The sequence below is a fragment of the Lepus europaeus genome, chromosome 4, assembly GCF_033115175.1.
Source record: "Lepus europaeus isolate LE1 chromosome 4, mLepTim1.pri, whole genome shotgun sequence".
NCBI lineage: Eukaryota > Metazoa > Chordata > Mammalia > Lagomorpha > Leporidae > Lepus > Lepus europaeus.
The window spans coordinates 134,363,218-134,380,554 of record NC_084830.1 but is presented as its reverse complement, the minus strand read 5'-3'; the positions used below and the strand labels follow the sequence as shown (position 1 = coordinate 134,380,554).

The following is a 17,337-nucleotide window of genomic DNA, read 5'->3' as shown; positions in this document are numbered from 1 at the left end:
CTTTGTGTCCTGAGTTGATAAACTCCATCACTCATACTGCCTCTGTAGCAACTACAATCCTGACAACTAATGAAAAACATGGCTTTTAAAAATGTACTTATTAGGAGCTCCTAGACTCCAATCAAAAAATAATGTCAAAGGTAGGAAAGAGCTGATTACCTGGTTTGCATGCAATATAATACATACGTATATGTATATATGTCATTATATGTGTGTATGTGTGTGTGTGTATATATATATATATATAAAATATATATCACACTGTGCTCCATTAACACATACAACTATTTTTCATTTAAAACTTCAGGAAATGGGCAGTGCTGTGGTGCAGTGAGTTAAGCTGTGTCCGTGCTGCTAGTATCCCATATGGGCATCAGTTCAAGTCCAAGCTGTTGCACTTCTGATCAAAATCCCTGCTAATGCACCTGGGAAAGCAGAGAATAGCCCAAGAGCTTGGGCCCCTGCACCCACATGGAAGACCTGGAAGAAGCTTCTGCCTCCAGCCTGGCCCAGCCCTGGCCACTACAGCCATTTGGGGAGTGAATCAGCAGATGGAAGACTCTCTCTCTCTCTCTCTCTCTCTCTCTAATTCTGATTTATAAATAAATAAATCTTTAAAAAAAAACCTTCAGAAAAATAAACTTAAAAAATAAAAACATATTCTTTCATCCATATTACTCCTAGAAAGAAATGCTCAAAATTACTACTGCTTTCTTGAAACTCTTCAAAGATATGAGGGGGTTACTGGAAACGGAAGTAAGAGCTAAAGCAAATTCTTCATGAACTTTTTGAGGCCTCCAGGCACATGTCCACAGCAGAGGGTCAGGCTTAGGTATTCTGTGTTCCAGCAAAGGACACTTTCACTCAAACAGTACCTCAAAGGGAGACAGTTGAGACCCACACAGGTTCCCTGAATTATGTGTGTCTGTGTGTGTCTGTGTGTGTGTGTGTGTGTGTGAGAGAGAGAGAGAGAGAGAGAGAGAGAGAGAGATGATGTAACTTTTATGTTTTTTTTCCTACTTAAAGATAATTTATCTGAAATTCAGAGTTACAGAGAAAGAGGCAAAGGCAGAGAGAAAGAGGTCTTCCATCTGTTGGTACACTCTCCATGTGACCACAATATCCAGGACTGGGCCAGGCTGAGGCGAGGATCCAGGAGCTTCTTTCAGGTAGCAGAGTGCAGGTATCCAAGGACTTGGAGCATCTTCCACTGCTTTCCCAGAAACATTAGCAGGGATCAGGATCATAACGGAAGCAGCGGGGAGTCATGGATGCCAGAACTGCAGGAGGCAGCTTCACCTGCTATGCCACAGTGCTGGCCCCAAGTCTTCTTACTTAAATACATAATTTTATTGCTCAAAAATTTGATCTTTCACAAAATATTAGAATAAAATCTCTTCATAATAAGAACTGCCTTTTCTACAGGTTTTTGTAACATGTTCCTTATTTGCAACTTGTATGTTAATGTAAAATAAGACCATCCTTTAATACATTTCTCATTTGTTTGGTGTAGATCCATAATACACCCTTACTGAACAGTACAGATACACTGGAAGTTGTAGGGAGATTACTGAACTAAATAATGAAGGAGGTTCCATGGAAATGTAATTACCAGAGAAGCACCGTCATAAACATTTTCAAATCCTGATGACTTCGCTAGGTTATCACAGAAATTCCTAAAGCTTATAAACTCAAATACTTTGAATTTTCATGGATGTTTATATTTACTTATTAAAACACAGGGTATTGATTTAAATAACAGTGAAAACTCTCCAGCTGTTTTCAATTTAACAGTTTTGGGGGCACTTATCATGCCAGGCACTGAAGATACAATAAAGAAACAAATGAAACTGTAGCCTCTTATGCAGTTTATGTGTCAGTTGTGGAAGCAAACAAATGATAAATATGCAGGTCTGCTCATGAGAAAATAAAACAGACTGAGGAACAATAAATGGATGAAATTGTGAAGGGGAGCACTATAAAATGCTTAAGGATAACCCATTAGAAAATGCTTGTAAATCACAAAAGTGAATGAAAAGCTTATTAGGCAAACACAAGAGACTATAAACTATTCACTCTAGAAAATAATCATTTGCATGATTCAAGTCATTTCCTACACAGCTACTTTTGGAATTAGATATAAGCCTCGAGTTTCCATTCAAGAATGATAAAAGGAATTAGTGGTTTATTTGCAATCGCTAAACACCATAACACAAAAGGCACATATTTTAACTTTTTTAAAATTAAAGATGTATTGAACGGAAGTTCCCCCTACCTGGAGTGACTTGAAATGGTCTGATGCCACCTTGTGGCAACATAAATATTCATGTTTTAATTCACAAAAATTGGAATGATCACCAGATCAGGATCAAGTCCATCAAAGACCCACTGAGCATCCACTGTGTCTTTGCAGAGTGCTGTATTAGATAAAGGCTGTAATATACATGATATCATTTGGTCCTCCCCAAAATTAGAAAACCTATTGCTAAGTATTAAGTTAAGAACTTAATTATGTTCAGTTAAGAACATAATGATGGAAAGCCTGCAAACAAGCACAGTCACATTGGGAGTCTCCAGTCCCATTCCAAACCAAAGTTCCTCATGGAAGCAGAATTGTCTGATGACCCAGATGTTTGCCCAGGACCCTTGTCCTCCACGAGCCTGGCTCAGCGGATCATCAACTGAAGTGTGCATAAGAATTTCTGCATGGAGCTGTGTACACATACTATGTAGGCTATGCTTTAGGGTGATTTAATGGATTTCTCAAGGTACACTTGACTTCATTTTGAACTTCCTTGTGATTTTTACTTTCTTCACAGAATGCAAACCAACTCTTTTCCCTTTCCCCTTCCCCAAGATATATAAATTGACAGCAAATATCACTTGCCTGTTTTATACGTGTAACAATATAAAGATAAAATGTAGACTTTCCTAAAGTTGTCATGTAAGAGAGATCCTCAAAAACATCTGTGGAAAATATGCATTATCTTTTAATTCCACTTTTCTATGAACTTCTTGATGTACTCTTATACTCTTGCTTTCATTTTTACATGCTAAGAGGTCAAAAATTACATGATACTAGAAAAAGCACAAACTATACATTAAAAGAAACACGTAACTATGAAGTGAGAGGCAAAGAAATTAAATTTGTCCAATTACAGGAATAATATTCAATAAATGTATGAAAGGAGCTTCATGAACACATGGCATTTACCTTTCTTATTTGCTGAGGAAAAAAAAAATCCATAACCTTTCAAAAAGCCTATTCATAAGAGTTAAGAAGTTATTAAAATATCAACTTTCTGGGGCCGGCGCAGTGGCACACTAGGTTAATCCTCCGCCTGCAGCGCCGGCATCCCATATGGGCACCAGGTTCTAGTCCCGGTTGCTCCTCTTCCAGTCCAGCTCTCTGCTGTGGCCCAGAAAGGCAGTGGAGGATGGCCCAAGTGCTTGGGCCCCTGCACCCACATGGGAGACCAGGAAGAAGCACTTGGCTCCTGGCTTTGAACTGGCACAGCGCCGGCTGTAGCGGCCATTTGGGGAGTGAACCAACGGAAGGAAGACCTTTCTCTCTGTCTGTCTCTCTGTCTATAACTCTACCTGTCAAATAAATTAAAAAATAAAAATGAACTTTCCAAAAATTGCAGAAGTCAATGCCTGCCTTTTATTTCACCCCCTCTGAAAGGGTCAGTGACCTCAAGGGAGCTGCTGGACAGTGTGCAGGGAATCAAGTGCATTTACAGGTCCAGCAAAGAAGGCCATGCAAACCTTCAAATAAATTGGAATGTTAATATGTCTGTTTTACAAGCATTAACAGGACCCAGGTTGTTTCCAAACATGTACATGCAAAGATTTGCGCCTGCTAGGAAGAGACCTGGTGCTTGGTTATCCAAAGAAATCATGATGAGCTGTGCCCAGTCCCTTTTATGAGCTCCATGCAATAGTCAATCTCAAAAGAAAAGCAGATTGGTTTTATACAAAGATCAAATACGACATCAATTACTCAGTTTCAATGATCAAGGACTACACATATTCAAGTTGACAGATATACTTAATGACTGTTCATTGGACTTTCAGGCCAGTGGGACAAGGAAGTACATAGACCAGGGAGAAGGGGTCAAGACATGCAGACTATGGTGCTGCCATCCCAGGGCAGGGAACACACACATGATCATCAAAGGTCCTTCAGCCAGGACAAAATCTGACCTTAAACAAAGGATAACCTACAGTGTTTCAGTCTTTCTCTTTCAAAAATGTCCCCATAATCAGCAATGGCACAGTAAAATTTTTGAAAGCATAGTTTATAATTGTAACACAAAGATAAATCATCTCATGTCAGTATTACATGCATATATCATTCCAGTGCACTTGAAAATGTGATACAAGTCTGCAAAAGAACCCAAGTCCAGAAAGACTGACAGACTGTCCTACACTGGAGGAGACAAGGACACAACAAATGAATGCAATGTAAGACCCTGGACTGCATTCTAGGCCAGAAAAAAGAAAGATTTCAGCAGACAGTTGACAAAATTTGAATAAGGTCTGCAGATCAGCTAACAGTATCGTGTCAGTCTTGACTTCCTTATTTTAAAAATTATACTTCTTGGCCAGCGCTGTGGTATAGCAAGTTAAGCTGTCGCCTGCAGTGCCGGCATCCCATATGGGCCCCCAGTTTGAGACCCAGCTACTCCACTTCTGATCTATCTCCCTGCTAATAGCCTGGGAAAGCAGCAGAAGATTGTCCAAGTACTTGGGCCCCTGCACCGATGTGAGAGACAGAAGAAGCTAAGAAATTCCTGGCTCCTGGCTTCAGCCTGCCCAGCCCCAGATGCTGTAGCCAACTGGGGAGTGAACCAACAGATGGAAGCACTCTCTGTTTCTCGCTTTCTCTGTCTCTCTGTCTCTCTGTCTCTCTCTCTCTCTAACTCTGCCTTTCAAATAAATAAAATAAATCTTTAAACAATTATACATGATTTGGGGACGTTGCAAAAGAATATATAGGAATTCTTTGTATTTTTACAGTATTTTACATGGTAAGCTTTTTTTTTTTTTTTTTTTAAGATTTATTTATTTGAAAGTCAGAGCCAGAGAGAGAGGGAGAGGCAGACAGACAATGAGAGGAGCAACAAGTGGGAGCAACAGCTAAGGCTGGGCCAGGCCATGGCCAAGAGCCAGGAGCTCCCTCCAGGTCTCCCACGTGAGTGCAGGGGCCCAAGCACTTGGGTCATCCTCTGTTGCCTTCCCAGGAGAATTAGCAGGGAGCTAGATCAGAAGTGGAGCAGCTGGAACACTAACAGGAATGCTGCATTGCAGGCAGTGGCTTTACCTGCTACGTGGCAAGTTATTTCTAAATGAAAAGTTAAAGAATAAAACAAAACAAACAAACAAACAAAAAAAGCATGGAATGTTGACAAACAGAACTGAGTTTTAGAGTCAAAGACTTGTATTTGACATCTACTTGTGAGAATCATGGGCAAATTACCTCCATCTTTTTCTGTCTGAAAATTTTTTTAAAAAAAGAAGTCTACTTCAAAAAATTATTACAGGAACTAAAGCAAATAATTGAAATAATTATATATAAAATATGAGCACCATGCAGGTACTCAATACTTGGTTTTCTATTAAAGAATGAATCAATACTTTTGCAAACTTACTTTCAAGGCTTCAGTTATGATCTTGCAATTTGCTATGGGGTGACGTTAAGTATACTATGAATATCTATCTGTAATCTAAAAATACTTATAAGACATTAAAAATATTAAAGATAACATTTCTTTTTAATTTATTTATATTTATTTGAAAGGCAGAAAGGCACAAAAAGACAAGAGACAGAGATCTTCCACATACTGGTTTCTCTCCAAATGCTTACAACAGCCAGGGCTATGACAGGTTGAAGCTAGCAGTCCAGAACTCAACCAGGGTCTCCCGGAGGAACTGACAAAGACCCGAGTATCTGAGTGATCACTCATTGCCTCCCAGGGTGTGCATTAGCAGCAGGCTGGATCAGAAGAACTGGGCCTCAAACCCGGGCACTCTGAAATAGGATGCAGGCTCCCAAGTGGCACCAAACTTTGTCAAATGCCCCCCACAAAGATGTTTTTTCTTTTTTTTTTTTTTTTAAGATTTATTTATTTATTTGAAAGTCAGCTTACACAGAGAGAGAAGCAGAGAGAGTTCTTCCATCCGCTGGTTCACTCCCCAGATGGCCGCAACAGCCAGAGCTGTGCCAATCTAAAGCCAGGAGCCAGGAGCCAGGAGCTTCTTCTGGGTCTCCCACGCTGGTGCAGGGTCCCAAGGACTTGGGCCATCTTCTACTGCTTTCCCAGGCCATGGCAGAGAGCTGGATTGGAAGTGGAGCAGCCAGGACTCAAACCGGTGTCCATATGGGATGCCAACAATGCAGGTGGCAGCTTTACCTGCAACACCACAGTGCTGGCCCCAGATTTTTTTCTAGACTAACAAAACCCCATAAGCTCATGCTTTACCAACCAAGGATCTGAAGGAGATACTCCCTGACATTTCCCTCCATTCTGGCTCTAGAGAAGGTGTGCTGTGAACAGAGGCAATAGTACCAAAAAGAATCTTTACTTCTAAAAATGGACTACAAACTGTTTTCTAAGTACCTTTACAATTAAAACATGAAACTTGTCTCACACTGCATGTCTGTGATATGGCCCTGAGAAAGTACTTATCACAAAATTCACGTACTCCCTTCTGGCCCCTTGACAGAGAGCTCTTTCAGGACAAGGCCATGTTTATTTCCCTTCACATGTCACAGGGGCAGAACGATGCACAGACTTACAATGAGTGTCTACCAATAGACATTTAATGAATACCTAACCAACCGTCAGTATTTTGTTAGTTAAAAATCCATCTTGGATACAATGATTAAGCCACAATTGCCACTAAATACATTCCTAAGTAGACTTTTAAATTATTTAAATGACATTTAAAAATAATTTTCCTCCAGTGTGTACCTTTATGCATTCTCACTCTCCCCTTCATTATTCCAAGACTTCTGCAGACTACTTCTCTCAGCTTTTTATTTCCAGGTTCATGAAATAAGTCTAAGAAATTCTTTTTTTTTTTTTTTTTGACAGGTAGAGTTATAGACAGTAATAGAGAGAGACAAAGAGAAAAGTCTTCCTTCCGTTGGTTCACTCCCCAAATGGCCACTATGGCCAGCGCTGCACCGATCCAAAGCCAGGAGCCAGGTGCCTCTTCCTGGACTCCCATGCGGGTGCAGGGGCCCAAGGACTTGGGCCATCCTCCACTGCCCTCCTGGGCCACAGCAGAGAGCTGGACTGGAAGAGGACCAACCAGGACAGAACCCACACCCATATGGGATGCCAGCACCACAGGTGGAGGATTAACCAAGTGGGACACAGCGCCAGCCCAGAAATTCTTCTTCTTTTTCTTTTTCTTTTTTTTTTTTTGTTTTGTTTTTTTGTTTTTTGACAGGCAGAGTGGATAGTGAGAGAGAGACAGAGAGAAAGGTCTTCCTTTTTGCCGTTGGTTCACCCTCCAATGGCCGCTGTGGCCCACACATCGTGCTGATCCGAAGCCAGGAGCCAGGTGCTTCTCCTGGTCTCCCATGCGGGTGCAGGGCCCAAGCACTTGGGCCATCCTCCACTGCCTTCCCGGGCCATAGCAGAGAGCTGGCCTGGAAGAGGGGCAACCGGGATAGAATCCGGCGCCCCAACCAGGACTAGAACCCGGTGTGCCGGCGCTGCAAGGCGGAGGATTAGCCTGTTGAGCCACGGCGCCTGCCCAGAAATTCTTATCACCAATATTTAGCAAGTACTCTAAAAGCACCTACTGAGGGCCAACGCTAAGCTAAGTACACTACATGTAACTGTGTTTCACTCAACCTCCCTAAAGACTCCACAAGAGCTAAGTACACTACATGTAACTATGTTTCACTCAACCTCCCTAACTCCACAAGCAAGTTAGTATTTCTCTTGTTTTGCAGGTTAGGAGACTGAGGCATAGAAAAATGGACCGACTTGTCCAAGCTCTATCCTGCCCTCCACCATCTGCTGCCAAGGCCCGCGCTCTCCACAGGTGCCCCAGGATCCTCCTCTGTGCCAGGCCTCATCTAAGAGACAAGGATAGGAAGATAAAAGTGAAGAAAGACTATTACAGTATGTGAAAGAAGATGAGCAATCATTATGCTAAACCAGGCCTGTGGTTTATTAAATCATTTCTTTCGGAAATACAGGTTCACCCAAAATATTTCTGGAGCTCTCCAGGGAGAGATGCTCCATACGTGTAACTGTCAGATTGGCAAGGGAGAAAAGATAGGATCAGAAATGGAAACATTATTAATTACCCAATCAACTTTCTACTCTAAATGGAAATAGCCATTCATAAATCCCTTTGATGAGCTTTAGGGTAAACACTCAAACCATTTCACCCAGCATATCAGGCTTCCAGCTAGAATAAATAACACCTGAGGTTATGTATTGAAGCAAAGAAATCATTCTAATCTGTCTGTTTTATTACAGTACCCAGAGTACAGATATTTTTGAACCAAATACCGGTTGAAGTCTGAAATAATACAGAGCTAAATTCCAGGAGAGTATACTGAATCTTCATTCTTTGAACAAGAATTTGCAGAGTTCCTACTATGTTCCAGGATCAGAAACAAATGATGAAAATCTCTGCCTATTAACCTTATTCTCTATTCACAACTCTTTTGCTATAACATAAAGTTAAAGTAAACAACTCAATGGTAAAATAAGCTGTAGCCTCTCAAGCCAAGGAAACTCAGTCAACACAAGGAGTCGGGGCCCTTCCTTTCCCAATGGCTTTAAATCTCAGGTGGATGAAACCTAAATTCTCCATGAATTCGGCTCACTACACACACTGATTAGAAACACTTAGTGCACTTCCAGAGACTTATCTTCTGTGCTGCTTTATTCGTTTATGCAACTTTGTGTTCTCCTTGTAGATGTTTTTAAGTAAATGGAAACAACTCTAAGAAACAAATGTAGAAAGCTAAGAATCACACAAAGAATTCAAAATACACTGTCAAATGCATTGACACTACAGTTCAGGGGAAGTACAGTTTAGCATCTGATGAATAAACCATTTTGGATTCCACAGCATTCACCCAGGAAGAGTTCATTGAGAAACCATATTCCACTAACAAAGAGATTCGTGTTCTTTGTTTTCAAGGTGCCACTTGGCTTTGAAAGCATACAGCTAATATTTAGCCTGTGGTATCCCACAGGCAGGTGTAAGAAGAGCAAACATTCTTTGGGTTTTAAAAATAGAAGTGTATTATAACTTGGAAGGCAAGCCCTAACATACCAGAAGCCAGAGATCAGTAGATACTATTTAAAATAGAACTTCCTCAGTGCCAAAGCAGCTTCAAACATCCCATTGTGCACAAGCAGATCAAATGCTTTCCAGAGATCCTCATATGATTGTCCCTTCTGCCAAGTGCTTTCTTTTGGGGAAAAGGAATACATAAAGCTGAAAGGAAAAACAGAAGCATATTTTGCCAAAAAGATGATTCTTACTACCACAGACTCATTAAAAAAAAAAAAAGCCTATGTTTACCAAACTGTTGCACATGTGATCTTCACAACAACCTTGGGAGGCAAGTGGGGTAGATTCTACAACCATTTCAGAGATGTGAAACTGGGGCTGTTACATACAGTTGTGCATGTTGCTCACTGTACAAGGGCTCCCAGTCAAGTATGCCTTTGGGCCCAGGGGTACACCTGTCCTGGAGGATGTTGCACCCTTTCTAATGTCTATAAATAGCCCCATTTACTTTCCACTAACCCAGGTACTGTGAGCTCATAAATGATGCTTTCTCTAAGCTGCACAAGGGCACAGCACAGGTTGGTCTTCCAATTCGCACAGGGGCATCAGAAAGGCTGGTGGAAAATTGTCTTCCATGGGCACCCAGCCAGCAGTGAAAACATAATGACTGGAATGCAGGTCTACTGACTTCTAGTTCAAGGCTTTAAATAACATAAGGTGAATTCCCATAGGAAATGGACTTAGTTACATCTCATAAACAGTCCCAATGCTGGGCTGCAGCAGGTTAAGCCACCGCCTACAACACCAGCATTCCATATGGGCACTGGTTCATGTCCCAGCTGCTCCACTTCCTATCTGGTTCCCTGCTAATATGCCCTGGAAAGCAAAGGTAAACAGCCCAATTGCTTGGGCCCCTATACCAATGTGGGAGACCCAGACGAAGCTCCTGGCTCCTGGCTTCAGCTTGGCCCAATCCTGGCCATTGCAGCCATTTGGGGAGTGAACCAGCAGTTGAAAGATATCTTTCTCTCTCTCTCTCTCTCTCTCTCTTTCTCTCTCTCTCTCTCTCTCTCTTTCTCTCTCTCTCTCTCTCTCAGCCTTTCAAATAAATAAATAATTCTTTTTTTTTTGACAGGCAGAGTAAGACAGAGAGAGAGAGAGAGAGAGAGAGAGAGAGAAAGGTCTTCCTTCCGATGGTTCACCCTACAAATGGCCATCACGCTTCGCCGATCTGAAGCCAGGAGCCAGGCACTTCCTCCTGGTCTCCCATGCAGATGCATGGCCCAAGCACTTGGGCCATCCTCCACTGCCTTCCTAGGTCACAGCAGAGAGCTGGACTGGAAGAGGAGCAACAGGGACAGAAAAGGCACCCCAACCAGGACTAGAACCCGGTGTGCTGGCGCCGCAGGCAGAGGATTAGCCTAGCAAGCCACGGCACCAGCCAAATAAATAATTCTTAAAAATAGTCTCTTCATTCCTCCCAGGGAATCTCTGAAGGACTGCTTTGTGAATGAATACAAAGAAGGCAAATGCAATGGCATCCACGGTGCTCACACAGTCCCAGTGCTAAACCTTCAGTGTGCAAATGCTTGCCGCTTTCCCAGCTCTGCCTTCCAAAACCGCCTCCTTAGTTCTCATTCCCTGGGTCCCAGGCCTCACTTAGTATCCAGGGGGTTAGAGAGTTAAGTATCTCCCAAGGGCTCTCCCAGATCCTAACTGAATGCAGTCACACGCGTGACCTCAGCTACACCACATGATATACAAAATCCAAGTGGATGAGCTCAGGCAACCCAGAGTCACAAGTCAGGTGTTGGTTTCAGCCACTGAGTTTCAGGGTGATTTGCTGCATGGCTGTAGGTAACTAACCACCTGTATATTCTTATCCTAACACACATCAAAGCTATGTCTTTTTGTCAGGCACAATGGTATACCCAGATGGATAAAACTGGGAAGACTGTGGACCAAAAGAAAGTGGGGATGGAGAAGAGTACAACAAAGCTGCTTCTGAAACATTTTACTCCCTCAGTAATCAACCAAGGACACAGAACGTGCAAGGCAGCACTGACGGAGAGTTAGGATGTCTTAAAATCCCACATCTCTGGGGCCAGCGCTGTGGTGTAGCATGTAAAGCCGCTGCCTGCAGTGCCAACATCTGATATGGGCGCCGGTTCAAGTCCCAGCTGCTCCACTTCCATCCAGCTCTCTGCTATGGCCCGGGAAAGCAGTGGAGGATGGCCCAAGTCCTTGGGCCCCTGCACCCAAGTGGGAGACCAGGAAGAAGCTCCTGACTCCTAGCTTCGGATCGGCACAGCTCCATCGGTTGCGGTCATTTGGGGAGTGAACCAATGATGGAAGAACTCTCCCTCTCCTTCTCTGCCTCTCCTTCTCTCTGTAACTCTGCCTTTCAAATATATAAATAAATCTTTAAAAAAAAAAAAAATCCCACATCTCCCACCTGCTGGCTGTGGGAACTGAACAAGTTGCTTAAACTTATCTGAACCTAAGTTTCTCCAGGCTGTGAAACGGAAACAAATCAGATCTGTTCCTGAGGTTGCCAGCAGGAGCAAACATGATCATGAATGAAAAGCACATACACACCCTGGCTTGCCTGGGAAACTCCTACTCATGCTTTAGCGGCCAACTCAAAAACGCCACCCTCCTGGACATGAGCAGACCTCCCTGCTCCACTCAGCCACAGCCCCATGTGTTTACCCTGCATAATTTCACCTTATCAGTGGGAGGCTACATCTATTTGTTCATCATTTATTAATGTGATCTCACCAGCAAGAGCTTATCAGCTCCACAGGAAGAGGGCTGTCTGCTATGCCCTTCAGCACCTAGCACACAGCCTGGGGCACGGAAGGTGAGGATCTGAAACAGGTAGTGCAGGCAAGGAAAGCACTTTGCAAAGGCTGTAAGAATGAGAGCCTGGCATTGCGCTATCTGCTTGTGCAGGAGTGCACCCTGCCCTGAAAAAGCTTGGGGTTTATGCGGGAACAGGACACACACAAAAGTAACTAGCTGGCACTACATGTGGTCAGCGAGGCCCACACAAAGTGCCTGGCGAGTTCTCAAAAGATGGAGCTCACCTCTTGCCGACGACAACCCAGAAAGGCTTTTCCAAGGGAGAGTGGCTGACCTTAGAGAATCCGCACGCCAACGTGCCAGTACGAATACAAACTTCCAGAAGCCTGGCCTGAGACAAAGTCTAGAGCAGATTCACAGTTCACTCCTTCGTGCATCAGACCCGTGTGGGGTGCTGAGAAGGTGCCAGGCACCAGTGCAGGGATGAACGAAGTGCAGGGATGAATGAACAGTATCAGCAAGATGTCACTCGATACAAACAGGCTTCCACAACATCGTGATAACCGGCAACCTACTCAATCTTCCGGGACCTGAGTCACCTCCTCTAACGGAGGCCAGGCCTTAGCACTTCAGAAAGGAACCTGGGGAGCACGCACTTGTCCCAGTGGTTAAGATGCCCACAGTTTCCCTTCAGGGTGCCTGGCTTCAATACTCAGCTCTGCACCTGACTCCAGCCCCCAGTGACACAGACCCTGAGGGGCAGCAGTGAGAGTGCAAGTAGATGAGTTCCTGTTAGCCACGTGGGAGACCTGGACTGTGTTCCCAGCTCCCAGCGTCAGCCCTCCCAGCCGGCCACTGTGGGTTTTTGGGGTGACTCAGGGGGTGGGAGTACTCTCTCTCCTGCTTTCTCCCTCCGACCCTGCCCCTCTGCCTCTCAAATATTTTTTGAAAAAGGTTCATAAGGTTGATTTTTTTTTAAATGACCTCTATCTCCCCAATATCTCCCTTAGTTTGGCTCTCAGGATGTGCAGGGAGTTCACTGTCCAACGGAAGCTGCCCAAGTCAAACTGTTATCTTTGCAAATGTTGCTTAAGAAAGAGAAGGCTAAAAGGGAACTTTAAAAGTCTTGTGGGGAGGCCAGCATTGCCTGGGATGCCGTCATCCCATATAGGCACAAAGGCCCAGCTGCTTCACTTCCAATCCAGCTCCCTGTGGAAGGCGGCCAAAGTGCTTGGGGTCCTGCACTCACGTGGGAGGCCTGGGTGAAGCTCCTGGCTCCCATTTCCAGCCTGGCCCAGCTCCCACCATTGCAGTCATTTGAGAAAGTGAACCAGTGGATGGAAGATCTCTCTCGATCTCTCTCTCTCTGTGTAAACTCTGCTTTTCAAATAAATCTTTAAAAGAAAAAAAAAAATTCTTCCGGTGAAATGGTGTAGATGCAGAAACTGAGCCCCTGAGAAATGACCTTTGGCCACGGCCACCCAGAGTACTAACTAACATCAGCTCCAGACTAGAACTCAGGGTCCTACCTCCCGAGCCTGGTGCTTTTAATTTTCCAAAGACGATTTCCATTTCCCATTACCATAGGCCACAGGAACAGGCGTTGGGAGGAAAAAGGCCAGTGAACAGGCAGCAGGAGTGCCTCAGGGCCCATTCTGACCACCAGTCACTGAGCTAAGTACTCCAGGCCACGATCTCATTCTAATCCTCACAAGCACCCTGGTCGGATATTGTTGCTTCCCCCATTTCACAGATGGCAAAACTAAGGCACAGAGAGGCTAAGACATCTGCCCAAAGTCTTCCAACTGTGGCAGGGACGCACTAGAATAACAAAGCTGAGGCAAGCAGAACAATGAATTCAACCACTTTTTTTTTTTTTAACCACTAGCTCTTAAGGGGTCACGAGTCCACCATCGAGGACCTAACGAGGCTCCAAAACTCGGGTCCCCCGAGGCGCTGCCCCAAAGCCTCTCCCTCCAGCTGGGACAGGCGTGAACGTGATGCCGCGCCCGGCGCCCCCTCCCTCATCCTGGAGCGGGAATCTTCGAGGAAATCCACCTCCATCCTCGCCCCGCAGAGCCCTGAAGCCAAGCCCGCGGCCGCCGGGGCTTTCCGCGCCGACAGAGGCGGGGTGGGGAGGCCAGGGAGCTGCTGGGCCAGCGCGGGAGGGCGCGAGCCCGGGCAGGCCCGAGGGGGCCCCGTACCTTTCGGAGGAAGCTGGCGACCACCTGCTCGAAGGGGTACTTGTACACCTGGTGCACGTCCACCGTGACCCCCATGGCCGCGCGCCTCGGCCAGCGCTGGGCGGCGCGAGCTGCGCCCGGGCCCGCGGGCCTCCACGCCTCGGCGGCCAAAGGGGCGTGGACTTTTTCCTCTCTTTTTCAAACTTTCGCAACTTTATTGACCACTGGGAGAAACGCACAGCGGCCACGCCCACGCCCCCTTCCGCCAACCTCCGGTTTGGGTGGCCGGGCCTAGAGGCGCGCCCGAGTGCGCGGGGCCCAGGGAGCGCGCAGGCCGACCCCGGGCCCCGGCAGCCGCCAGACGAGAGGCGCCCCGCTGCTCCTGTCCGCTCCTCCGGCGGCGCCTGCACGTGGAAGTTGTCCTGTCTCGGAGCCACCGCGCTACACCCGGGGGTCTGGGCTCTGGGGCTTGTGCTTTCGTGTCATCTCCACCTGGAGTCACAGAACAAGCCCGTGCCACCGTGGGCTGCACGGAAAATAATAAATACGTACATTCCTCACCCTTAAGGTTTAGGGGTAACAGATAACACCTAACCCTGAGCTGTTGAGGCCGGCGAGACAAAGGCCAGCAACAGCCTGACTCACCTCTGAGGCATGGGGTGCCCCCCACCCCCGCCAACAGTTAAAAAAAATGCCCAAAACGTCAAGGAGTTTCCAGGGAAAAAAAAAAAAAAAAAAAGAACCAGTCCTGGCTTTGTGTTTCCAACACCATAGGGAAGTTTGTTTGCTCATCAAAGGTTCAACACTGTAGAGCAAGAAACAAAAGGCAGGAAGTCAGAGCTCACACACACACACACACACACTACTAAAATGAGCGATTTCATCCATTTGTTGGGTGGGTGATTCAACACATTTCTGAGCACCTACTATGTGCCTGGCACTGCGGATTCTAGGGAGGATAAAACCCAAGCCTTGCTGACCAGGAGAATGAGGAAGCCAGATGGTTTACCACCCACTCCACTAGATAAGAAAATCCCCAGGATAGCAGGCTGCAGTTGCAGCGGGCGGGGCACAGTTTGGCATACAGAGATCTCTGAGGCCGTGCCGGATTCATAATCTCACTTGCCCTGCCGGGCGTGGTCATGCTGGTCCAGCAGAACCCTAGGCTGCCACTAATCTCCTCTTCCTGCCTCACCCAAGCCACTGACAGAGCCCCGGAGGAAAATCATACACCTGCTCACCGGCCTCTCTCAATTCATAACCACGGACTCGAGAGGCCTTTTCATGGCATCAAATACACTACTGAAATACTGTGTTTCTCTAATCCACCTACTCTCTCAGAGTCCTCTAACGCCTCCTCTCCAGCCATAATCTCAGGGCATTCATTGCCTTGCTTCCTCGTCCACTAAATAAATAGGATACACCTGTCCACAGCCTGGCCCAAGCCCCTGCCTTCCCTCCTGCCCTGCGGATGACCTGTGGGCCCTTAGTTTAGGGTCAGTCTCCACTTGTTGGCTGTCAAATGTTTCACAAACAGTTCCCCCTGAATGAAAAACAAAAACAAAGCCTGATTTCTAAGGGGTGCTGATTATTATGGTATATGAGAGTTAATTTTATGATGTCAATCTCACTGGATTAAGAAACACCTGGAAACCTGGAAAAGCATCATTTTGGGTGTGTCCATGAAGGTGTTACCAACTGAGATTAGCGTGTGAACCTGTGTGTACCAGGTGGGAAGACCGCGCCTTAAAGTGGGCAGGCACCATCAACAGGCATTGGGCTCTCCAGGACAGAGAGCTGGCACATGCTCATCTCCTGTCTCTGAATTCAAACACTGGACTCTGCTCTCCAAGACTACACTGCAGTTCCCTTGCTGGCACTCAGGCTTTTTGGCCTCAAATAAAGCTCACATCCTTGGCTTCCCTGGAGACCGACGGGCTTGGGCTGAATCATGCTGCCAGCATCCCAAGGTCCCTAGCTGCAGTCGATCTATTGTGGGACCTATCAGCTTCCACAAGCACATGAGCCAACCCCCCTACTAAATCCCCCTTCATATACATACACGCATCTCCTATCAATTCGATGTCTCAAAAGAACCCTAATACACGCTGTAAAGGTTCCTTCCACATGGAAAGTTACCAACATAACAGCACTGATGGTGGAGCTGGGAAGAGAAGCCCAACAGTGCACCATCACATTGCCACTCCCCACCCACACATGAGCAGCATAAAGAATCTCAGGAACAAGGTCATGGGGAGATGCAGTAATATAATTTCAACAGGACGGGCTTTGAATTTTACTACCTTCTTAAAATAATGTATTTAAATGTAAATTTATGTAATTTAATATTTAATATTCCCTATGTTCAACAACCAGCTCTAGCACATTATGGAAACTTCCTGTCTTCTTTCTTGTTCAAGGACATCTCTTTAGTAATAGCTCTCCTCTTTCCTGTACCATCACTGTGTGCCTCTGCTGGACCATCCCAGTCAGCAGAACCACAAAATGATTTCTTTTTAAAGATTCATTTATTTATTTTAAAGGCAGAAGCAGAGAGAGAGAGAGAGAGAGAGAGAGAGAGAGAAGTCGTCCATCCATTAGTTCACTCCCCAGGTGGCCGGCAATGGATGGATCTGCACCAATCCGAAGCCAGGAGCCAGGAGCTTCTTCCAGGGCTCCCACACGGGTGCAGGGGCCCAAGGACTCAGGCCATCCTCCATTGTTTTCTCAGGCCATAGCAGAGAGCTGGATGGGAAGTGGAGCAGCCAGTGCTTGAACTGGTGCCCAAGTGGGATGCCAGCACTGCAGGCGGTGGCTTTACCCACTACACCACAGTGCTAGCTCTCACAAAATGATTTCTTCTGTGTTAAAAAAAAAAAAAAAAAAATTCCACTCTTGGGGCTGGCACTGCGACATAGCTGGTTAAGCCACCCTGGAACACCAGCATTCCATAAAGGCACTGGTTCAAATCCTAACTGCTTCCAATCCAGATCACTGCTGATGGCCTGAGAAAGCAGCAGAAGATGATCCAAGTTCTTGGGCCCCTGATACCCGCATGGGAGACCTGGATGAA

General features: G+C 45.7%; 1 protein-coding gene across 1 annotated transcript in view; it reads right to left on the bottom strand.

The window, feature by feature from the left end:
• Positions 1–14,416, bottom strand: part of PRELID2 (PRELI domain containing 2) — an 87,500-nt gene extending 73,084 nt beyond the window's left edge. Inside the window, exon 1 of the mRNA XM_062188910.1 lies at positions 14,286–14,416. Within this exon, the coding sequence (XP_062044894.1) occupies positions 14,286–14,360 (75 nt within the window). The 5' untranslated portion in view covers positions 14,361–14,416. The remainder of the gene's footprint in view (positions 1–14,285) is intronic.
• Between the last annotated feature and the right edge of the window lie 2,921 nt (positions 14,417–17,337).